This window comes from Oncorhynchus keta, chromosome 10 (genome assembly GCF_023373465.1).
Source record: "Oncorhynchus keta strain PuntledgeMale-10-30-2019 chromosome 10, Oket_V2, whole genome shotgun sequence".
Lineage (NCBI taxonomy): Eukaryota > Metazoa > Chordata > Actinopteri > Salmoniformes > Salmonidae > Oncorhynchus > Oncorhynchus keta.
The window spans coordinates 8,781,279-8,805,561 of NC_068430.1; the positions used below are offsets into that span (position 1 = coordinate 8,781,279).

At 44.3% G+C, this 24,283-nt stretch overlaps 2 protein-coding genes and 1 long non-coding RNA gene across 28 annotated transcripts in view; 1 reads left to right on the plus strand and 2 right to left on the minus strand.

Moving 5' to 3' along the window:
• Positions 1–869: 869 nt before the first annotated feature.
• LOC127932088 (protein FAM186B-like) lies at positions 870–20,149 on the plus strand. Of its 3 annotated transcripts, none has more exons than XM_052526440.1 (13): positions 870–2,167; positions 3,110–3,429; positions 4,782–5,024; positions 8,059–8,276; positions 9,032–9,703; positions 9,945–10,137; positions 10,738–10,838; positions 12,985–13,187; positions 14,227–14,391; positions 16,900–17,092; positions 18,011–18,327; positions 19,375–19,548; positions 20,047–20,149. In XM_052526440.1, exons 2-13 carry the CDS (start codon positions 3,216–3,218, stop codon positions 20,132–20,134), a joined length of 2,781 nt encoding a protein of 926 aa, XP_052382400.1. In that variant the 5' UTR covers positions 870–2,167; positions 3,110–3,215; the 3' UTR covers positions 20,135–20,149. The 3 variants fall into 3 exon arrangements, with proteins under 3 accessions (XP_052382400.1, XP_052382401.1, XP_052382402.1); XM_052526441.1 differs by having other exon boundaries at positions 4,809–5,024; XM_052526442.1 differs by lacking the exons at positions 16,900–17,092; positions 19,375–19,548; positions 20,047–20,149 and having other exon boundaries at positions 18,011–18,122.
• LOC127932089 (uncharacterized) lies at positions 18,332–19,516 on the minus strand. Of its 24 annotated transcripts, XR_008143984.1 has the most exons (5): positions 19,197–19,516; positions 18,937–19,156; positions 18,753–18,902; positions 18,603–18,712; positions 18,332–18,562 (listed from the first exon to the last, which is right to left on the minus strand). It is a non-coding gene; the product is annotated as an uncharacterized LOC127932089 (long non-coding RNA). The 24 variants fall into 24 exon arrangements; XR_008143986.1 differs by having other exon boundaries at positions 18,753–18,822; positions 18,977–19,516; XR_008143993.1 differs by having other exon boundaries at positions 18,753–18,822; positions 18,942–19,516.
• Positions 20,150–21,197: 1,048 nt separating the features above from the next.
• Positions 21,198–24,283, minus strand: part of soat2 (sterol O-acyltransferase 2) — a 43,582-nt gene continuing 40,496 nt past the window's right edge. Inside the window, exon 21 of the mRNA XM_052528623.1 lies at positions 21,198–21,533. The gene's annotated coding sequence lies outside the window, so the exon portion shown is untranslated. The remainder of the gene's footprint in view (positions 21,534–24,283) is intronic.

The following is a 24,283-nucleotide window of genomic DNA, read 5'->3' on the forward strand; positions in this document are numbered from 1 at the left end:
CAAATATTCAGAAACCCTCTACAAACTATTTTAAACACATGGCTCTGAACCAACCCTCCCTCTCTCCCTCTCCCTCTCCCCCCTCTCCCTCTCTCTCTCTCCCCTCTTTCTCTCTCTCCCCCCTCTTTCTTTCTCTCTCTCTCCCTCTCCCCCCCTCTCTCTCCCTCTCTCTCTCTCTCTCTCTCTCTCTCTCTCTCTCTCTCTCTCTCTCTCTCTCTCTCTCTCTCTCCCCCATCTCCCTCTCTCTCTCTTTCTCTCCCCCCTCTCTCTCCCTCTCTCTCTCTTTCTCTCTATCTCTCTCTCTTTCTCTCTCCCCCTCTCTCTCTCTCTCTCTCTCTCTTTCTCTCTCTCCCCTCTCTCTTTCTCTCTCTTTCCCCTCTCTCTTTCTCTCTCTCCCCTCTCTCTTTCTCTCTCTCCCCTCTCTCTCCCTCTCTCTTTCTTTCTCTCCCCCCTCTCTTTCTCCCCCTCTCTCTCTCTCTCTCTCTCTCTTTCTCTCTCTAGCCCATATGAATAGAATTACTGTACTATTCTAATTCTAGTAATTCCACTGCTATACCCAGGCCACTGATTATGATTCATATTAGTGGTAGTCATGCGTTAGGATAAACAGTGATCTGCAATGTTCTGGACGGTGAGCCACTTACTTCCAGAGATCAACTGGCGAAAAAGCTGGTTTATCCTCTAGCTCTCTACCCTCTGAACGATGCCCCTGGCTTGCTCCACCACGTGATCACATTCACCACAGCAACACTGGAGGGACGGGAAAGAGAGAGAGGGGGAGAGAGAGTAGCACTGGATAGAGGGGGGCAGAGCGAGTGAGTGAGAGAGAGGGGAGGGGTAGAGACAGAGTAGCACTGGATAGAGGGGGGGGACAGAGCGAGTGGGAGAGAGAGAGAGGAGAGAGGGGTAGAGACAGAGTAGCACTGGATAGAGAGGGGGGCTGAGCGAGTGGGAGAGACAGAGATCAGCGCTGGATAGAGAGAGAACAGAGTGCTCCAAGTGAAAGTAACGGAATAGATGTTCACTGCTCCTCTCTTTCCTTAATCCCCATGTTTATGGGTTCAGCCCTCTCTGTATGTAGCCCCTCCCCCACTGTGTTATCGCTGTGTATCATCACTGTGGCATTTGGTTTATTTAATACCCTGCTCCTGCCCGTCCAGTCCCTGCCTGACTGGCTGTAAATATGGTAACTGGCACACTGACCAAACTGCAGCTAAAGCCACTTCTTGAAATTGTGTGTGTCCCAAATGGCACCCTATTCCCTATTTAGTGCACTGCTTTTTACCAGAGCCCTCTGGCACCCTATTCCCTGTTTAGTGCACTGCTTTTTACCAGAGCCCTCTGGCACCCTATTCCCTATTTAGTGCACTGCTTTTTACCAGAGCCCTCTGGCACCCTATTCCCTATTTAGTGCACTGCTTTTTACCAGAGCCCTCTGGCACCCTATTCCCTATTTAGTGCACTGCTTTTTACCAGAGCCCTATGGGATTGCAAACATGGTGACTGGCCCACCGTCGAGGCTGTCGAGGCTTCAGCAACCTCCTGAAATTGTACTTCTGTTTGTGTTGCATTATTGTCCTGGGAGGAATTACATTTCAGGAAGTTATCTTTTTTTTTAAGTATTACTTTAATAACGTGGTTTTACCCGAGTGACTTTTTCATTTCCGCCCCTGCTATTTGACATACAGCAGTTTTGTCGGTTTGTGTGTATGTCTCCTGTTGTGTTAGTGTGCCACTACCCAACCACTGTAACATGGCGTAATAAACACTTTGTTTACTGCTTTAATGACCACCGTCTGTTCTGTTCTTCATTCGTATTTAATGTTTCGTTTTTTTTTTGTTGCTGCCATTTGATAAAATCAATAAACCACTCCTGATTTATTGTAGGCATGTGTTGTTGTTGTTATTGTTGTAGGGTTATCTAGTATTACAGTATTAAAGACAGTCCCGGTGACTTTAGGTTCTCGTCTACTTTTCAATGTATTTGATATTTTATTGCCATGCTCCGTCTGTATCGCACGTAATCGCGAAAGTAAACTGATTTATGACGTAATTTACGTAATCAAAACGTATCGCTCGAAAACCTAGACCAGAGCCACTAGTTTAGGTCTATATCGCCATGCCATAGACCATCAAACTACTTCTGAATTAATTCGTCGTGGGAGAGGTAAGGTTCGTCATTTTAATGTAAAGGTTTTGACCGGCTTTTGCGTTGCTTGGTTTTCTATGCTATTTCCTTTGTGACCGTCAAACCCTGGAGTTCGAAAGTACATGGTGAAGGCCGTCATTGTAAATAAGAATTTGTTCTTAACCGACTTGCCTAGTTAAATAAAGGTTAAATAAAAATTAAAAGGAGTGCGCGCATCTCTTAGCCGAGCCAAAGATGGTTGATAAATAAAGATGTCCCACACTGGCCGTTTACCGTTTTTTAAAAATGGTCACAGTTCCGGTCTGCGTAAAGCGTTGCTCTCCCACAGCCACCAATGCACTCGCCGCTGGGTCTGGTCCGCTTACTTCATTGACTGTATACACCAGAAAAAAGGAGCGAGTGAGATGTCTCGCTTACTTTTCCGTCTCTGGCCGAAGTATTGCTCTGTTCCGTCAGTCCCACATCTCAAGAGACTAGAGCCAAAACCCTATCAAAGAAACGTATCAAACGTACTATCACAGGGCGCTCTAGTTATTCACACATCAAATACATTTTTAATATCTTGTTTCTGTATAAACCCTGCAGAAGTTTGTCCCTAGTAATACAATTGTTTTGATATATTTTAATGAGCTCAAAATATGTTTTATGTAACTAGGAAAGTCAGTTAAGAACAAATTATTATTTACAATGACGGCCTACCAAAAGGCAAAAGGCCTTGGGATGGAATTAAAAATAAAAAACAAAATAAAAATATAGGACAAAACACCATCATCACAAGACAGACACCATGATTGAGTCTTTGAATGAAGAGATGGAGATAAAACTGTCCAGTTTCAGTGTGGCTGCTTCGATCCAGTACATAAATCTATCCATTAATCCATTCGCGTCTCAATGAATGAATCCAATGAATTTATGGACAGGCCTACACATGTACCATATCCATATTTTACTTTTCTCTAGACTTCTAGTTCAACAGAATCGCAACACATTGAGATAGTCCTCTCTTCCTGGGTGATTTGGGTGATCCGGTGGAGACCTACCACCTAACCCCTTGCGGAAAGTCGAGATGCCCGTGTACCGAGCACTGCTGGGCGCTGGCATCCTGGGTGAGGATGGCGATGATGAAGATGACACAGATAAGGAACTCCTGTCCTTCTTGCCCGACCTGGACGAGAGGCGGTGGCGCCGTGAGCAGATCAACAAGATCAGAGACTTCCTGAACTCAGCTGTGGCGAGGGAGACAGACCTCACGCTACTACTGGACTGGCTCACCGAAGCACGTGAGTGTTTGCACCACAAATGGCACCCTATTCCCTATATAGTGCACTACTTTTGACCAGGGCCCTTAGCTAACCCCTTAGGGCTCTGGACAAAAGTAGTGCACTATATAGGGAATAGGGTGCCAACTGGGACGCAAATCCTGTATTGGATATTCAATACATTGTATAGGGATGTCTGTCTATCTATGCAAATTGTCAAATACATTTTTTATGTGAGTGCATGTGCTTGTGCTTCCTATTTCCATATTCAAATGACTGGTTGGTGTAGACATTAATCATGTTGTAAAACCTGCACAGCCTGGTCTCATAGACGAGTCGTAACATAGTAAACGGTACCCTGAAATTAGTACGATATATTACATTTGTTATGGTTACATAAGACAGAAGGTTACTTATTAAGGTAAACACAGAATGAAAGGAAAGGGGGATTCCTAGTCAGTTGTACAACTGAATACATTCAACTGAAATGTGTCTTCCTCCATTTAACTCAACCCCTCTGTGCTGGGTGGTTGGATGGGCATATAATGTGAATGTCTAGCAAACCAAATGTCGCATGTTCAGGTCTCGTCATGGAGAATTTAGCATCTTAGCTAATTAGCAACTTTCCAACTACTTACTACTTTTTAGCTACTTTGCACCTACTTAGCGTGTTAGCTAACCCTAACCTTAACTCCTAACCCTAACGTCAACCCTAACCCCTAGCCTAGCTAATCTTAGCCACCTCGCTAACATTACTCTTAGCCACCTAGCTTATGTTAGTTAGCGTTAGTCACCCAGCTAACTTTAGCCACAACAAAAAGGAAGGTTTTGCAAATTCATAAAATATTGTAAGAATTGCAATTCGTAATATATCAGACGAAATGGATGATGGACATTCACATATTAATACATACCTTACCCAATGTAAAATATCACACTAATTTGAGTGTCCCAGATTTTTTATTACTATGTTATGTCTCCACCTGAGTCCAGGTTGACCTGCAGGACATGTTTTGCATAGGCTACACTGCAATTACTGCAGTAACCTTTTCCCAAGCATAACAATGTGTTCATCTGGAATAGTTATCTGACTTTTTCATACTAGTTTCCCACGTCACAGTTTTAAACCTGTGATATGGTCACATATATCACCTTGGAGATGTAGGGCACCTTACGGTCACTATATGGCTAACCTGTCCATGTCTCTACCCATACCCTTGTTTAGCATCATCAATAAGCAATCAATCAATACATCAAATCGAATGTTATTTGTCACATGCGCCCGAATACAACAGGTGTGATGCTTACTTACGAGCCCAATAACATCTCTGTTCTACGGTCTATAGATAACATCTCTGTTCTACGGTCTATAGATAACATCTCTGTTCTACGGTCTATAGAGGAGTCACTACAGACGTTTGAGAACGAGCGAGCTACAAAGAAAGAGGGGAACGAGGAGGAACAGGAGGAGGTTACATCGGAATGGATCGAAGACATACAGAGAAAGTTGGAGACGTCCATCAATGATACGGACGGCTGCATTCACCGCCTACGTGGCCTCTGCCAAGGCCTCTTTGATTGCGACGTGAAAAAAAAGACCAAGAAGGAGGAAGCTGGTAAGATTGAGTATGAGAAGAGAAACGCATAACGTCTTAGTATTCCTGACAAATAGATTATTGCTATGTCTCTTGCTCTCCACAGAAGTCAGAACTAACTAAGAGTGTAAATGACTTGAATACTTTAGTAGAATGACTGATCAAATCGAAATCGAATGTTATTGTTCACATACACATTGTTTAGCAGATGTTATTGCGTGTATAGCGAAATGCTTGTGCTTCTAGCTCCGACAGTATAATATCTAACAATTAATATCTAATAGTTTCACAACATATACCCACAATACACGTAAATATAAGTAATGAATGGATTAAGAATATATATACATACAGTGGGGCAAAAAAGTATTTAGTCAGCCACCAATTGTGCAAGTTCTCCCACTTAAAAAGATGAGAGAGGCCTGTAATTTACATCATAGTTACACTTTAACTATGACAGACAAAATGAGAAAAAAAAATCCAGAAAATCACATTTTTAATGAATTTCTTTGCAAATCATGGTGTTTACATTTATTTACAATTACAGGCCTCTCTCACTTCAGACTTCAACTGTACATATGAGATGGGTGATGCAATATTTACAAACAATTAAAGTGACTAAGAGACCTTAGAATAGTATAGGGTACAGTTTACACATGTGAGATGAGTAATGCAAGACACGGAGACATTATTAAAGTGGCTAGTGTTTCATTTCCTTAAAGTGGTCAGTGATTCCTAATCTATGTCTATAGGCAGCCGCCTCTGATGTGCTGGAGATGGCTGTTTAGCAGTCTGGCCTTGAGATGGAAGCTGTTTTTCAGTCTCTCGATCCCCGCTTTGATGTAAATTTACTGACCTCGCCTTCTGGATGATAGCGGATTGAACAAGCAGTGGCTTGGGTGGTTGATGTCCTTGATGATCTTTTTGACCTTCCTATGGCATCTGGTGCTGTAGGTGTCAAGGAGAGCGGGAAGTTTGTTCCCAGTAAATCTTTGGGCAGACCACACCACCCTCTGGAGAGCTTTGTAGTTGTGGGCGGAGCAGTTGCCATACCAGGCGGTGATACAGCCTGACAGGATTCTCTCAAGTGTGCATCGGTAAAAGTTTGTGAGGATTTTAGGTGTTAAGCCAAATTTCCTGTAGGTGTTAAGCCAAATTTCCTTTAGGTGTTAAGCCAAACCTCCTGAGGTTGAAGAGGCGCTGTTGTGCCTTCTTCGCCACGTAGTCTGTGTGGGTGGACCATTTCAGTTTGTCAGTGATGTGTACGCCGAGGAACTTGAAGCTTTCCACCTTCTCCACTGCGTTCCTATCGATGTGGATAGGGGGGTGCTCACTTTGCTGTTTCCTGAAGTCCACGATCATCTCCTTAGTTTTGTTGATGTTGACTGAGAGGTTATTTTCCTGGCACCACACCTCCTCCCTGTAGGCTATGTCATCGTTGTTAGTAATCAAGCCTACTACTGTTGTGTTGTCTGGAAACTTGATGATTGAGTGGGAGGCGTGCTTGGCAACCCAGTCATGGGTGAACAGGGAGTACAGGAGGGGGCTGAACACACACCCTTGTGGGGCCCCAGTGTTGAGGATCAGCAAAGATGAGGTGTTGTTTCCTACCTTCATCACATGGGGGCGACCCATCAGGAAGTCCAGGACCCAGTAGCACAGGGTGGGGCTCAGACCCAGGGCCTCGAGCTTGATGATGAGCTTGGAGGGATCTATGGTGTTGAATGCTGAGCTGTAGTCAATGAACAGCATTCTTACATATGCCTCTTGTCCAGATGAGGCAGGGCAGTGTGCAGTGTGGTGGCGATTGCATCGTCTGTGGATCTATTGGGGCGGTAATAAATTGAAGTGGGTCTAGGGTGGCAGGTAAGGTGAAGGTGAAATTATCCTTGACTAGTCTCTCAAAGCACTTCCTGATGACAGAAGTGAGTGCTACGGTGCGATAGTCATTTAAGTTCAATTACCTTTGCTTTCTTAGGTACAGGAACAATGGTGGCCATCTTGAATCATGTTATGACAACAGACTGGGATAGGGAGAGATTGAATATATCTGTGAACACACCAGCCAGCTGGTCTGCGTATGCTCTGAGGACGCGGCTTGGGATACCATCTGGGCCGGCAGCCTTGCGAGGGTTAACAGGCTTAAATGTGTTACTCACGTCGGCCACGGAGAAGGAGAGTCCACAGTCCTTGATAATGGGCTGCATCGGTGGCACTGTATTATCCTCAAAGCGAGCGAAGAAGGTGTTCAGCCTGTCCGGAAGCAAGGCGTCTGGGTCCGCGACGTGTCTGGTTTTCCTTTTATAATCCGTGATTGTCTGTAGACCCTGCCACATACGTCTCATGTCTGAGCCGTTGAACTGGGACTCCACTTTGTCCCTATACCGACGTTTAGTCTGCTTGATTGCTTTGCGGAGGGAATAACTCCACTGTTTGTATTCTTCCATATTCCCAGTCTTCTTGCCCTGGTTAAATGAGGTGGTTCGCGCTTTCAGTTTTGCAACAATGCTCCCATCTATCCACGGTTTCTGGTTGGGGTAGGTGTTAATAGTCACAGTGGGTACAACATCTCCTATGCACTTTCTGATAAACTCATTCAGCGTATCAGTATATGTGTCAATATTATTTCTGAAGCTACTCTGAACATCTCCCAGTCTGCGTAATCAAAACAATCTTGAAGCGTGCATTCCGATTGGTCAGACCAGCGTTGAATAGTCCTCACCACGGGTGCTTCCTATTTGAGATCCTGCCTATAGGAGGGGAGGAGCAAGATGGAATCGTGGTCTGATTTGCCGAATGGAGGGCGGGGGAGGGCCTTATATGCATTCTGGAAGGTAGTATAGCAATGGATAAGGGTTTTAGCAGCGAGAGTGCAACAATCAATATGTTAATAGAATTTCGGGAGCCATTTCCTCAGAATTTGCTTTGTAAAAAATCCCCAGCTGCAATAAATGCGGCCTCAGGATATGTGATATGTGGATTGTTCTCTAGTTCTCCAGTGAACATTCTGTGATGATAGAAGGTGAATGGCTAATGCTACAGTGTGTATTTGCAGCTCTGAATAAGGGTGTGTGGCGCTGGTGGAGGGAGCAGAAGGTGGATGCACGGACCATCAAACGAATCCAGGAGCTCCAGCCTCCTGCTGCAGACGTATTTCTATCGGACGTCAACCTGGCCACCAAGTCTGCCACGGAGCTGTCCTTCATGCTCTTAGACGTAGCCAAGGCACTAGGCTGCAACAAGGCAATGAGTCTGGCCTTTAAGTTCGTAACGGTAGGTCACACACCAGACAGTAATTGTAGGTCACACACCAGACAGTAACAGTAGATCACACACCAGACAGTAACAGTAGATCACACACCAGACAGTAACAGCAGATCACACACCAGACAGTAACAGTAGATCACACACCAGACAGTAACAGTAGATCACACACCAGACAGTAACAGTAGATCACACACCAGACAGTAACAGTAGATCACACACCAGACAGTAACAGTAGATCACACACCAGACAGTAACAGTAGATCACACACCAGACAGTAACAGTAGATCACACACCAGACAGTAACAGCAGATCACACACCAGACAGTAACAGTAGATCACACACCAGACAGTAACAGTAGATCACACACCAGACAGTAACAGTAGATCACACACCAGACAGTAACAGTAGATCACACACCAGACAGTAACAGTAGATCACACACCAGACAGTAACAGTAGATCACACACCAGACCGCCGCAGAGTTTACCATGAATGTGATCTCCGTCTGGGCAATTGCCATTAAAATGTGCATCGTCAAAAGTGCATTGAGCTTGTCAACGATACGCTTTTGATTGAATCCCGGCCTCCATTTTGAATGTATGCACTTTCTGTACTGTAAGTCACGTTGAATTAAAGCCTATGCTAAATGGTATACACATAGTCACGTTGAATTAAAGCCTATGCTAAATGGTATACACATAGTCACGTTGAATTAAAGCCTATGCTAAATGGTATACACATACGGTTCATTATGATCAGGTAGGGCTGCAGAACCTTAACCAAGCATTCCAGGAGCGCACCAAGGAAGCCAATAAGCTTCTGGCACAGGTGGAGGAGCTGCAGTCTATGGACTGTCGCTTCCAGCTGGCCCAGATAAAGATCCAAGTGGGAGATAGTCAGATCAAGATGACCAAGATGGAGGATGAGCTTTCGTCAGTCAAGGAGCAGAACAATATTCTACTCTTCCAGATCCAACAGATGCAGGAGACCCCGAAACATCCACGGCCGAAACAGCAGATAGTGGTCGTTGCTCCCACAAAATACGTACAGGGAGCGCCAGTTCTCAACAATCAGCTGGTTCCGCAACCAACTCCCAAGATTAAGTACTCCAAATGGAGGCCGAAACCAAAGCCGGAGCCAGACCAGCCTGTTGGCGAAGAAGTGGAAGAAGTGGAGTCTCTGGAAGACATCTCAGTGGATCCAGAAGACGTCATCGAGCAGGTGGAGAGGAAGAGCATGGATCTTCTGGAGGCCATCCAGAATTCCGAGCAGTGTGTGGTGTCAATTTCTGGTGACAAGGACAAGGGGAAAGATGGTGAAGGGATGGATGTCGCCAGCAGAAAAGCCAAGGCAGCTGATATCATCAAGCTGTACTGCGATCTACAGAGATCCATCAGAGACTCTTTTAATGACATGATCACGCAGCTACAGGTAGGAGCACATCAGCATATTGTTGCAAATTTGGGGGGGGGGTAACCCCAGGCCAGAGAATTTCAACCCAACACCTTAGCCATGATGAAAAGAGATCTAAATATCTTGATGAGGTCACTAGGTGTTGGGTGAAGTTTCTTGCATCATACTAGCCGAACATTCTGCCTTTATTTGATTCTTACTGCAGTTTAGGGGCCTTTGTCCCACTGACATTCTGTCACTTGTGATGATTTCCCTCCAGGGGAAGTTTGACGATGACATCATAGACGTGCCGCTCATGGACAACGACAACAAACTGGACAAATCAGCGTTCTGGGACTCAACCCAGAGAACCCCAGGAGACACGCTGAAGGAGATCAGCAATGAGATACAGAACCAGGACCGCACGGTGAAGGATGTGGGAGCAAACAAACAAGCGCTCTTTGACTTGGAAGGTGAATGGATATTTTATTTGATATTTTTTTTCACCTTTATTTAACCAGGTAGGCTAGTTGAGAACAAGTTCTCATTTGCAACTGCAACCTGGCCAAGATAAAGCATAGCAGTGTGAACAGACAACACAGAGTTACACATGGAGTAAACAATTAACAAGTCAATAACACAGTAGAAAAAAAGGGGAGTCTATATACATTGTGTGCAAAAGGCATGAGGAGGTAGGCGAATAATTACAATTTTGCAGATTAACACTGGAGTGATAAATGATCAGATGGTCATGTACAGGTAGAGATATTGGTGTGCAAAAGAGCAGAAAAGTAAATAAATAAAAACAGTATGGGGATGAGGTAGGTAGAAATGGGTGGGCTATTTACCGATAGACTATGTACAGCTGCAGCGATCGGATAGATGGATGAATTAATTAATTCATTAATTAATATATTGCCTCAGCCATTGGAGTTCAACACTACATACATTACAAATCATCAAGAATTAATAACACAACGAATTCTAACAACGTACATGGAATTGATTGTGTTTTTAATTCTTGATGATTGTTTATGTATGTATTTTTGTACTCCAATGGTGGTCCTCGTTAGGTAAGAAGACTTTGTCAAACGTCAAGGGAAAGAGTCGTCACCACTCCCTGAACATCATCATGGACCAGTTCAAGAACCTCAACGAGATGGGCAAGAAGCAGGTCTTTATTTATTTTTCATTCCAAATGGCACAATGTTCCCTATATAGTGCACTACTTTTGACCCGAGCCCTGTGTGACTACATAAGGGAACTAAGTGCACTATATAGGGAATAGGGTGCCATTTCGAAAGCACTCTCCGTAACGATAGCACTTTACTGAAATCACTTTATGTACAGTTACATGTACATAAATGTACAGTTGAAGTCTAAGGTTTACATACACTGAGGTTGGAGTCATTAAAACTCGTTTTTCAACCACTCCACAAATTTCTTGTTAACAAACTATAGTTTTGGCAAGTCGGTTAGGACATCTACTTTGTGCAAGACACAAGTAATTTTTTCCAGCAATTGTTTATTATTATTTCACTTATAATTCACTGTATCACAATTCCAGTGGGTCAGAAGTTTACATAAACTAAGTTGACTGTGCCTTTAAACAGCTTTGAAAATTCCAGAAAATAATGTCATGGCTTTAGAAGCGTCTGATAGACTAATTGACATAATTTTAGTCAATTGGAGGTGTACCTGTGGATGTATTTCAAAGCCAACCTTCAAACTCTGCTTGACATCATAGGAAAATCCAAATAAATCTTTCAAGACCTCAGAAATAGAATTGTAGACCTCCACAAGTCTGGTTCATCCTTGGGTGCAATTGCCAAACGTCTGAAGGTACCACGTTCATCTGTACAAACAATAGTATGCAAGTATAAACACCATGGGACCACGCAGCCGTCATACCGCTCAGGAAGGAGACGCGTTCTGTCTCCTAAGAGATGAACGTACTTTGGTGCGAAAAGTGCAAATCAATCCCAGAATAACAGCAAAGGACCTTGTGAAGATGCTGGAGGAAACAGGTACACAAGTATCTATATCCACAGTAAAACAAGTCATTTATCAACATAACCTGAAAGGACACTCAGCAAGGAAGAAGCCACTGCTCTAAAACCGGGGACGTGGGGACGAAGACTGTACTTTCTTGGAGAAATGTCCTCTGGTCTGATGAAACAAAAATAGAACTGTTTGGCCATAATGACCATCGTTATGTTTGGAGCAAAAAGGGGGAGGCTTGCAAGCTGAAGAACACCATCCCAACCGTGAAGCACGAGAGTGGCAGCATCATGTTGTGGGGGTGCTTTGCTGCAGGAGGGACTGCTGCACCTCACAAAATAGAGGGCATCATGAGGGAGGGAAATGATGTGGATATATTGAAGCAACATCTCAAGACATCAGTCAGGAAGTTAAAGCTTGGTCCAAAATGGACCTTCCAAATGGACAATGACCCCAAGCACACTTCCAAAGTTGTGGCAAAATGGCTTAAGGACAACAAAGTCAAGGTATTGGAGTGGCCATCACAAAACCCTGACCTCAATCCCATAGAAAATTTGTGGGCAGAACTGAAAACGCGTGTGGGATCAAGGAGGCCTACAGACCTGACTCAGTTACACCAGCTCTGTCAGGAAGAATGGGCCAAAATTCACCCAACTTATTGTGGGAAGCTTGTGGAAGGCTAACCGAAACGTTTGACCCAAGTTAAACAATTTGAAGGTAATGCTACCAAATACTAATTGAGTGTATGTAAACTTCTGACCCACTGGGAATGTGATGAAAGAAATAAAAAATGAAAGAAATTATTCTCTCTACTATTATTCTGATATTTCACATTCTTAAAATAAAGTGGTGATCCTAACTGACCAAAAACAGGAAATTGTTACTAGGACTAAATGTCAGGAATTGTGAAAAACTGAGTTGAAATTAATTTGACTAAGGTGTATGTAAACTTCCGACTTCAACTGTAGGTTTATTCCTCGTTCTTTTAGCCTAAGTAGCCTATAGTTGTGGTCGGTATTTACACTGCCTTGTCTTGTGTATGTTTTTATTGTTTGGTTGTTTGTTGTAAATAAACATCTCTCCAGGTGTAAGAGAGAATGTGTTGTAAATAAACATCTCTCCAGGTGTAAGAGAGAATGTGTTGTAAATAAACATCTCTCCAGGTGTAAGAGAGAATGTGTTGTAAATAAACATCTCTCCAGGTGTAAGAGAGAATGTGTTGTAAATAAACATCTCTCCAGGTGTAAGAGAGAATGTGTTGTAAATAAACATCTCTCCAGGTGTAAGAGAGAATGTGTTGTAAATAAACATCTCTCCAGGTGGCAGAGAAGCAGAGGAGACCCAGAAGATGTTCTGTCCTCGTGCAGAAGACCCAGAAACGCATCCCCGTGAAGATGGCCGAGTCCAGGTCGTGGACAGACCATGTGGAACGCTACAGCTCAGACATGACGTTGGAGGCAGACACGTTGATGAAGACTCGCATGGTGGGAGTGAACCACATCTTCCATGTGGAATCCCAGAGGTAATGTCTGCAGCGCAAAGGGCACCCTTTCTATTCCCTATATAGGGCATTCCCCATAGGGCCCTGGTCAGAAGTAGTGCACTATAAAGGGAATAGTGTGTGAGGCACATTGTCGACGAAGGAGTCCCAGAGGTCTGTATGGTTTTACTCAGATCAAGGTTCAAGAGGGGATCATGTAAGAACAGTTGATCAGTGGTGAGTATAATGTCAATAGGTGGTTCATATAGTTAAACTTGTTGCTTGACTTAACACTTTTGGAGCTGCGAGACTTTTTACTTCGCATCTCTAGGTTTCGTCCTAGGTTCCTTCTTAGGTTCCTTCCTAGGTTCCTTCCTAGGTTCCTTCTTAGGTTCCTTCCTAGGTTCCTTCCTAGGTTCCTTCCTAGGTTCCTTCCTATGTTCCTTCCTAGGTTCCTTCTTAGGTTCCTTCCTAGGTTCCTTCCTAGGTTCCTTCCTAGGTTCCTTCTTAGGTTCCTTCCTAGGTTCCTTCCTATGTTCCTTCCTAGGTTCCTTCTTAGGTTCCTTCTTAGGTTCCTTCCTAGGTTCCTTCCTAGGTTCCTTCTTAGGTTCCTTCCTAGGTTCCTTCTTAGGTTCCTTCTTAGGTTCCTTCCTAGGTTCCTTCCTAGGTTCCTTCTTAGGTTTCTTCCTAGGTTCCTTCTTAGGTTCCTTCCTAGGTTCCTTCCTAGGTTCCTTCTTAGGTTCCTTCCTAGGTTCCTTCTTAGGTTCCTTCCTAGTTTCCTTCCTAGGTTCCTTCCTAGGTTCCTTCCTAGGTTCCTTCTTAGGTTCCTTTCTAGGTTCCTTCCTAGGTTCCTTCTTAGGTTCCTTCCTAGGTTCCTTCTTAGGTTCCTTCCTAGGTTCCTTCCATCTAGGGAGTTCTTCCTGGCTACTGTGCTTCTGCTTCTGTCTCTACTTGTTCTAGGGTTTACCGGTGTTTAGGCCGGTAAACTGTACAGCACTTTGTGACAACTGCTGATGTAAAAAAGGGCTTTATAAAATAAATGATGGATGGATGGATTGATTGAAGGGTTCACTTTCTACAGGTCCAACTTGAAGCTGCTCCACCAGGCTGTGGTGAACAGGCATATCTCCCCACAGCTCTACCGCATGCTGAAGGACATAATCATCCAGACACTGAGCAGTGTGGAGAACAGACTACTCTGTCTTATCAGGAGGTTCATAAAGCACAACGCTCTGCAGCACGTCAGGTACTATAGGCTGGCTGGCTGGGTGGGTGGGTGGGTGGGTGGCTGGCTGGGTGGGTGGCTGGCTGGCTGACTGGCTGGCTGGCTGGCTGGCTGGGTGGCTGGCTGGCTGGCTGGCTGGATGGCTGGATTGATGGATTGATGGATTAATGGATGATGGATGGGTGGCTAGTTGGTTGTCTGGCTGGGTGGATTGATGGATGATGGATGGGTGGCTAGTCAGTTGGTTGGTTGTCTGGTTGGCTGGCTGGCTGGGTGGGTGGATTGATGGATGATGGATGGGTGGCTAGTCGGTTGGTTGGTTGTCTGGTTGGCTGGCTGGCTGGTTGGCTGGTTGGTTTTCCTGGCTGGGTGGATCGATGGATGATGATGGGTGGCTAGTCAGTTGGTTGGTTGTCTGGTTGGCTGGCTGATTTAGTTTCTGTCTGGCTTTAACATAGTTTGGTCCCAAAATGGCCTCTAGGTAGTTGTAGGGCAGTGGAGGCTCCTCAGCGGAGGAAGGGGAGGACCATCCTCAGTGATTTCATTTAACAAAAAATAGTAAAACATTTAAAAAGTTATACTTTTTTAGATAGAACGTAACTAAATATAATATATATATTTTGCAACGAAGGTCTACAGTAGCCTCAAAAGCACTCTGTAGGGTAGCACCATGGTGTAGCCGGAGGACAGTTAGCTTCTGTCCTCCTCTGGGTACATTGACTTCAGTAAAAAACAGAGGAGGCTCATGGTTCTCACCACCTTCCATAGATTTACATAGGTTGGAGGATGTCCTCCGGAAGTTGTCATAATTACTATCAGAGCTCTTGTAGCATGAACTGACATGTCTCCGACCATATCAAACGATCAGAGAATGAATCTAGTACTGAAAGCATAAGCTACAGCTACCTAGCACTGCAGTGCATAACATGGGGTGAGTAGTTGACTCAAAGAGAGAGATAGACAATAGTTGAACAGTTTTTAACAAATTGATTTCTTATAATATGAAGGAGAAGCAAGAGAGAGATGGAGAGAGATTGTCATTTTTTCTCCAGTTTCACTTAGCTAGCAAATGCAGCTAGTTAGTTTAGCCTATTCAAACACCTGGCTCAAACAGAGGGATGCTATGTTAGCTAGCTGGCTATAACAGAGGGATGCTATGTTAGCTAGCTGGCTATAACAGAGGGATGCTTTGTTAGCTAGCTGGCTGTAACAGAGGGATTCTATGTTAGCTAGCTGGATATGACAGAGGGATGCTATGTTAGCTAGCTGGCTATGACAGAGGGATGCTATGTTAGCTAGCTGGCTATGACAGAGGGATGCTATGTTAGCTAGCTGGCTATAACAGAGGGATGCAATGTTAGCTAGCTGGCTATAACATAGGGATGCTATGTTAGCTAGCTGGCTATGACAGAGGGATGCTATGTTAGCTAGCTGGCTATGACAGAGGGATGCTATGTTAGCTAGCTGGCTATAACAGAGGGATGCTATGTTAGCTAGCTGGCTATGACAGAGGGATGCTATGTTAGCTAGCTGGCTATAACAGAGGGATGCTATGTTAGCTAGCTGGCTATAACAGAGGGATGCTATGTTAGCTAGCTGTCTATAACATAGGGATGCTATGTTAGCTAGCTGGCTATAACTATCCAACACGGGAACTCTTCCAAGTCAAGGTATGCTTTTGGTTTTAGTAATGTATTGCCACCGGGGCCCGCCAGTGTAACTGCTTACTGACTATACACTGTAACTTTACTGCAGGATTGTAGTGGGTTTACTAACACATGAGTTATTTTAGCTATGTTGACTATGACGTTACTTTAGCTAATATGGGGGCAACGGTGTAGGCTATGTGTAGCGGTTATGATATGGTTTAGCTTGGAAAGGTTTTTTCCGCCTGTTCACATACAGCAGATGTGTTGTGCATTGAAGTCCAAAAGCGAAGGGAAAAGGTGAGAGGAGGAGAGTGCATAGATGCAAGATGGAATACAACGTGGCTGTTATGAAAGTGAACTGTGTTTACGCGTGATCAGGGGTGTATTCATTACGCTGATCCTGTTGAAAAATATTTTTAAACGGAAGCAAACAGAATGAAATGGGGATAAATGTACCTGAATTTATCCAATAGAAACTCTCATTTGCAACTGTTGGACTAATGATTACAGCCTATATCAGCTAGATGCTGGCAAGAGTGTGCAAGCTGGTATTGAATGTGTCACTGTCTTGTCACCTCTATTTTTTTCTCTCAACCTTTTTAGCCAGCTACGTTGTAAACTTTCATTCATAAGCTAGGTTGTTGCAACCTCGTGATGGGTATAGGGCAAGTGTTTGTATCATGTAGTAGCCGATACCTATCACTGTTACATTGAACTGGGTGAATGGAAGGTGAATGACAGTCATCCAATATGCTGCAATAGAAATAAGGCCATGTTCATGAAAACAAAAACACATGTTGCTGTAGTGAACTATGATACTTGTTTGAAATTGGTCAAATCTAAACGCTAACTACAAATGATTTTCTTTATTACAAAACAGAAACAATCTGAATGCTAGACTGCTCTTGGCGCGTGACATGAGCGATGGACAGGCGGCCAAGGACTTGTACAAGTCCCTAGAAAGACTGGACGTGCACCAATCTACTATGACGAGGCATTGGTCTGAGAAGCAAACTTCCATTGAACTGACACGGACCAGATGCCTGGCGCACATGCTCTACCTCTTCAGTCAGGTTAGGAGGAGTCAATGTGGTTGAGGGGTAGACGTTAATGCAGAAATATAAATAGGAACTTTTAGGAGGGAATTATTTTTTGTTTTTGATACCTCAGAACCAGGATTCTATTTAGGATTCTAGTTTTTATATACTCTATTATTTTCTACTCTACTCTACTCTACTCTACTCTACTCTACTCTACTCTACTCTACTCTACTCTATACTACACTATACTACTCTACTCTACAATACTATACTCTACTGTATACTACACTACAATACTCTGTCCCACTCTACTCTACACTACTCTACTGTACACTCCACTACTGTACTCTACTCTACTGTACTCTACTCTACTGTACACCACACTACTCTGTCCTACTCTACACTACTCTACTGTACACTACACTACTGTCCTACTCTACTATACTCTACACTACTCTACTCTACTGTACACCACACTACTCTGTCCTACTCTACACTACTCTACTGTACACTACACTACTGTCCTACTCTACTATACTCTACACTACTCTACTCTACTGTACACTACACTACTCTGTCCTACTCTACTCTACCCAACTCTACTCTACTGTACACTACACTACACTACTCTGTCCCACTCTACTCTACACTACTCTACTGTACACTCCACTACTGTACTCTACTGTACTCTACTCTACTGTACACCACACTACTCTGTCCTACTCTACTCTACTCTACTCTACTGTACACTACACTACTCTGTCCTACTCTACTCTACACTACTCTACTCTACTGTACATTACACTACTCTGTCCTACTCTACTGTACACTACACTACTCTGTCCTACTCTACTCTACACTACTCTACTCTACTGTACATTACACTACTCTGTCCTACTCTACTGTACACTACACTACTCTGTCCTACTTTACTCTACCCTATCTCAACAGCTGAGAGTGGACTACAACTTGCATCTGGCCGCTCCAGTCCCATGCAACACCAGCCAGGATCTGCCCCATCCCATCATGACGGTGGTGCCTACCAAACTACAGTGGTCTCTGAGGCCCAGTCCCAGCTCCAATCTTCCATCATCCCTGTCACTGGAACGTCTAGCCCCATCTTCACCATCCACACACCTATACCCACCTACACACCTCGCTTCGCCTGCACAACCACACCCGTCGTCATTGGCACACCATCCCCCATCTTCCCAGGTGCACTTACCCCCACCTTTACCTGAGACATACCCATGGAGCAGTGTTCACAGGTAGGCTACACACAAACACAACACACCACGTCATTTAGCTCAGTGTTTTGTTTACTTTTAGTTTTATCTCGAGGTAAGTTGAACTTTTCCATCTCTAGATAGAACCCTCTGATAATAATTTCTCCCAATATCAGGGACATCAACTACTAACACACCTAACCCTGTATCCCCCAACCACATCAACTACTAACACACCTAACCCTGTATCCCCCAACCACATCAACTACTAACACACCTAACCCTGTATCCCCCAACCACATCAACTACTAACATACCTTGTATCCCCCAACCACATCAACTACTAACACACCTTGTATCCCCCAACCACATCAACTACTAACACACCTAACCCTGTATCCCCCAACCACATCAACTACTAACACACCTAACCCTGTATCCCCCAACCACATCAACTACTAACATACCTTGTATCCCCCAACCACATCAACTACTAACACACCTTGTATCCCCCAACCACATCAACTACTAACACACCTAACCCTGTATCCCCCAACCACATCAACTACTAACACACCTAACCCTGTATCCCCCAACCACATCAACTACTAACACACCTTGTATCCCCAACCACATCAACTACTAACACACCTAACCCTGTATCCCCCAACCACATCAACTACTAACACACCTAACCCTGTATCCCCCAACCACATCAACTACTAACACACCTTGTATCCCCCAACCACATCAACTACTAACACACCTTGTATCCCCCAACCACATCAACTACTAACACACCTTGTATCCCCCAACCACATCAACTACTAACACACCTTGTATCCCCCAACCACATCAACTACTAACACACCTAACCCTGTATCCCCCAACCACATCAACTACTAACACACCTTGTATCCCCCAACCACATCAACTACTAACACACCTAACCCTGTATCCCCCAACCACATCTGCTGTTAACACTGTCAACAGAACATTCCACACAGAGCACCATGTAATCCTCTGCTTCCTCTCTCTCTCTCTCTCTCTCTCTCTCTCTCTCTGTGTTTGTGTGTGTGTGTGTCATAGCGAAAAAGATCAAGGCAAGATGAAGACTCTGTGGCAGACAGACAAGACGATGCGCTGCATGTGGCTGGCCAGGAAGATCCCAGCCGGGACCTCTAACATCCGCTGTATCCCACGCCTGCTGGAGATGGACGTCAACCGAGGAAGAGTCAACGCAATGCGCACCCTGCACGCTAGGTAAGACGGTGGACTGTTTGTGCCACGGATTTAAACCAGAATTGCTCTCTAGGGGCTATCTTTCTTTTTGGGGAACACACTGTACAACCCGCAGGCTAGATTAGGCATGCTACCAAGCCACAACGTCCAATTGCAGACAATGCTCTTCACCCCAGGTTCTGTGGACTACCTCAGTGGGTTTAGGACGGTTGTTATTCCTAACCCAGACGCAGTAATAAAAACACCAGGACACATACAGTAGATGGGACGGCAGGGTAGCCTAGTGGTTAGAGCGTTGGACTAGTTAGTAACCGAAAGGTTGCAAGTTCAAATCCCCGAGCTGACAAGGTACAAATCTGTCGTTCTTCCCCTGAACAGGCAGTTAACCCACTGTTCCTAGACCAGTTAAACCACTGTTCCTAGGCCGTCATTGAAAATAAGAATTTGTTTTTAACTGACTTGCCAAGTTAAATAAAGGTTACATTTTTTTTTTTTAAATATGATGTTGCTCTATCATAGGATGACTGGAGTGCTGAATCAGATGTTTCTGGATGGAGAAGATGAGGACAGTGATGTGGAGCAGATGTTTTACCCGCTAGATGAATAAATCACCGTATCACCACTTGACGTCCTTGTTGTCCCTCTTGGGTTCCTGTCATTGTTTTGTGCAGATTAGAGTTTCTCTGCAGTGAAATGGTATTGTTGCATCATATCTACTGGATATCCACATTTTATTGAGATTTCTTTATAAAGTATAAAGACAAGAAAAAAAAAGTGTAAATGCAGTATCATAACAAAAAAGAAATGACATTTCCCCTAGGTAATACAGCCTACAGTCTAACCCTAACCCCTAGGTAATACAGTCTAACCCTAACCCTAACCCCTAGGTAATACAGCCTACAGTCTAACCCTAACCCCTAGGTAATACAGACTACAGTCTAACCCTAACACCTAGGTAATACAGCCTACAGTCTAACCCTAACCCCTAGGTAATACAGCCTACAGTCTAACCCTAACCCCTAGGTAATACAGCCTACAGTCTAACCCTAACCCCTAGGTAATACAGCCTACAGTCTAACCCTAACCCCTAGGTAATACAGACTACAGTCTAACCCTAACCCCTAGGTAATACAGACTACAGTCTAACCCTAACCCCTAGGTAATACAGACTACAGTCTAACCCTAACCCCTAGGTAATACAGACTACAGTCTAACCCTAACCCCTAGGTAATACAGACTGGGTTACTAACCCTAACCCCTAGGTAATACAGACTACAGTCTAACCCTAACCCCTAGGTAATACAGCCTACAGTCTAACCCTAACCCCTAGGTAATACAGACTACAGTCTAACCCTAACCCCTAGGTAATACAGACTACAGTCTAACCCTAACCCCTAGGTAATACAGCCTACAGTCTAACCCTAACCCCTAGGTAATACAGACTACAGTCTAACCCTAACCCCTAGGTAATACAGCCTACAGTCTAACCCTAACCCCTAGGTAATACAGACTACAGTCTAACCCTAACCCCTAGGTAATACAGACTACAGTCTAACCCTAACCCCTAGGTAATACAGACTACAGTCTAACCCTAACCCCTAGGTAATACAGACTACAGTCTAACCCTAACCCCTAGGTAATACAGACTACAGTCTAACCCTAACCCCTAGGTAATACAGACTACAGTCTAACCCTAACCCCTAGGTAATACAGACTACAGTCTAACCCTAACCCCTAGGTAATACAGCCTACAGTCTAACCCTAACCCCTAGGTAATACAGCCTACAGTCTAACCCTAACCCCTAGGTAATACAGCCTACAGTCTAACCCTAACCCCTAGGTAATACAGCCTACAGTCTAACCCTAACCCCTAGGTAATACAGCCTACAGTCTAACCCTAACCCCTAGGTAATACAGCCTACAGTCTAACCCTAACCCCTAGGTAATACAGACTACAGTCTAACCCTAACCCCTAGGTAATACAGACTACAGTCTAACCCTAACCCCTAGGTAATACAGACTACAGTCTAACCCTAACCCCTAGGTAATACAGACTACAGTCTAACCCTAACCCCTAGGTAATACAGACTACAGTCTAACCCTAACCCCTAGGTAATACAGACTACAGTCTAACCCCCTAACCCCTAGGTAATACAGACTACAGTCTAACCCTAACCCTAGGTAATACGCTACAGTCTAACCCTAACCCTAACGCCTAGGTAATACAGACTACAGTCTAACCCTAACCCCTAGGTAATACAGACTACAGTCTAACCCTAACCCCTAGGTAATACAGACTACAGTCTAACCCTAACCCCTAGGTAATACAGACTACAGTCTAACCCTAACCCTAACCCCTAGGTAATACAGACTACAGTCTAACCCTAACCCCTAGGTAATACAGACTACAGTCTAACCCTAACCCCTAGGTAATACAGACTACAGTCTAACCCTAACCCCTAGGTAATACAGACTACAGTCTAACCCTAACCCCTAGGTAATACAGACTACAGTCTAACCCTAACCCCTAGGTAATACAGACTACAGTCTAACCCTAACCCCTAGGTAATACAGACTACAGTCTAACCCTAACCCCTAGGTAATACAGACTACAGTCTAACCCTAACCCCTAGGTAATACAGACTACAGTCCCTAACCCCTAGGTAATACAGACTACAGTCTAACCCTAACCCCTAGGTAATACAGACTACAGTCTAACCCTAACCCCTAGGTAATACAGACTACAGTCTAACCCTAACCCCTAGGTAATACAGACTACAGTCTAACCCTAACCCCTAGGTAATACAGACTACAGTCTAACCCTAACCCCTAGGTAATACAGACTACAGTCTAACCCTAACCCTAACCCCTAGGTAATACAGACTACAGTCTAACCCTAACCCCTAGGTAATACAGACTACAGTCTAACCCTAACCCCTAGGTAATACAGACTACAGTCTAACCCTAACCCCTAGGTAATACAGACTACAGTCTAACCCTAACCCTAACCCCTAGGTAATACAGACTACAGTCTAACCCTAACCCCTAGGTAATACAGACTACAGTCTAACCCTAACCCCTAGGTAATACAGACTACAGTCTAACCCTAACCCCTAGGTAATACAGACTACAGTCTAACCCTAACCCCTAGGTAATACAGACTACAGTCTAACCCTAACCCCTAGGTAATACAGACTACAGTCTAACCCTAACCCCTAGGTAATACAGACTACAGTCTAACCCTAACCCCTAGGTAATACAGACTACAGTCTAACCCTAACCCCTAGGTAATACAGACTACAGTCTAACCCTAACCCCTAGGTAATACAGCCTACAGTCTAACCCTAACCCCTAGGTAATACAGACTACAGTCTAACCCTAACCCCTAGGTAATACAGACTACAGTCTAACCCTAACCCCTAGGTAATACAGACTACAGTCTAACCCTAACCCCTAGGTAATACAGACTACAGTCTAACCCTAACCCCTAGGTAATACAGACTACAGTCTAACCCTAACCCTAACCCCTAGGTAATACAGACTACAGTCTAACCCTAACCCTAACCCCTAGGTAATACAGCCTACAGTCTAACCCTAACCCTAACACCTAGGTAATACAGACTACAGTCTAACCCTAACCCTAACACCTAGGTAATACAGACTACAGTCTAACCCTAACCCCTAGGTAATACAGACTACAGTCTAACCCTAACCCTAAATACAGACCAGTAGGTAATACAGACTACAGTCTAACCTAACCCTAACCCCTAGGTAATACAGACTACAGTCTAACCCTACACCTAGGTAATACAGACTACAGTCTAACCCTAACCAGTCTAACCCTAACCCCTAGGTAATACAGACTACAGTCTAACCCTAACCCTAACCCCTAGGTAATACAGCCTATAGTCTAACCCTAACCCTAACACCTAGGTAATACAGACTACAGTCTAACCCTAACCCCTAGGTAATACAGCCTACAGTCTAACCCTAACCCTAACACCTAGGTAATACAGACTACAGTCTAAACCTAACCCCTAGGTAATACAGACTACAGTCTAACCCTAACCACTAGGTAATACAGACTACAGTCTAACCCTAACCCTAACCCCTAGGTAATACAGCCTACAGTCTAACCCTAACCCCTAGGTAATACAGCCTACAGTCTAACCCTAACCCTAACACCTAGGTAATACAGACTACAGTCTTACCCTAAACCCTAGGTAATACAGCCTACAGTCTAACCCTAACCCTAATACCTAGGTAATACAGACTACAGTCTAAACCTAACCCCTAGGTAATACAGACTACAGTCTAACCCTAACCCCTAGGTAATACAGCCTACAGTCTAACCCTAACCCTAACCCCTAGGTAATACAGCCTACAGTCTAACCCTCACACCTAGGTAATACAGCCTACAGTCTAACCCTAACCTTAACCCCTAGGTAATACAGCCTACAGTCTAACCCTAACCCCTAGGTAATACAGCCTACAGTCTAACCCTAACCCCTAGGTAATACAGCCTACAGTCTAACCCTAACCCTAACCCCTAGGTAATACAGCCTACAGTCTAACCCTAACCCCTAGGTAATACAGCCTACAGTCTAACCCTAACCCTAACCCCTAGGTAATACAGCCTACAGTCTAACCCTAACCCCTAGGTAATACAGCCTACAGTCTAACCCTAACCCCTAGGTAATACAGACTACAGTCTAACCCTAACCCCTAGGTAATACAGACTACAGTCTAACCCTAA

Bases quoted from the DNA above. Each gene is read 5' to 3' on its own strand.
- LOC127932088 (XM_052526440.1), top strand. From the start codon at position 3,216: ATGCCCGTGTACCGAGCACTGCTGGGCGCTGGCATCCTGGGTGAGGAT. The intron at 10,138-10,737 runs GTGAATGGATAT...GGTCCTCGTTAG, and splicing joins AGCGCTCTTTGACTTGGAAG to GTAAGAAGACTTTGTCAAAC. The intron at 18,328-19,374 runs GTAGGCTACACA...TGTGTGTCATAG, and splicing joins CCATGGAGCAGTGTTCACAG to CGAAAAAGATCAAGGCAAGA.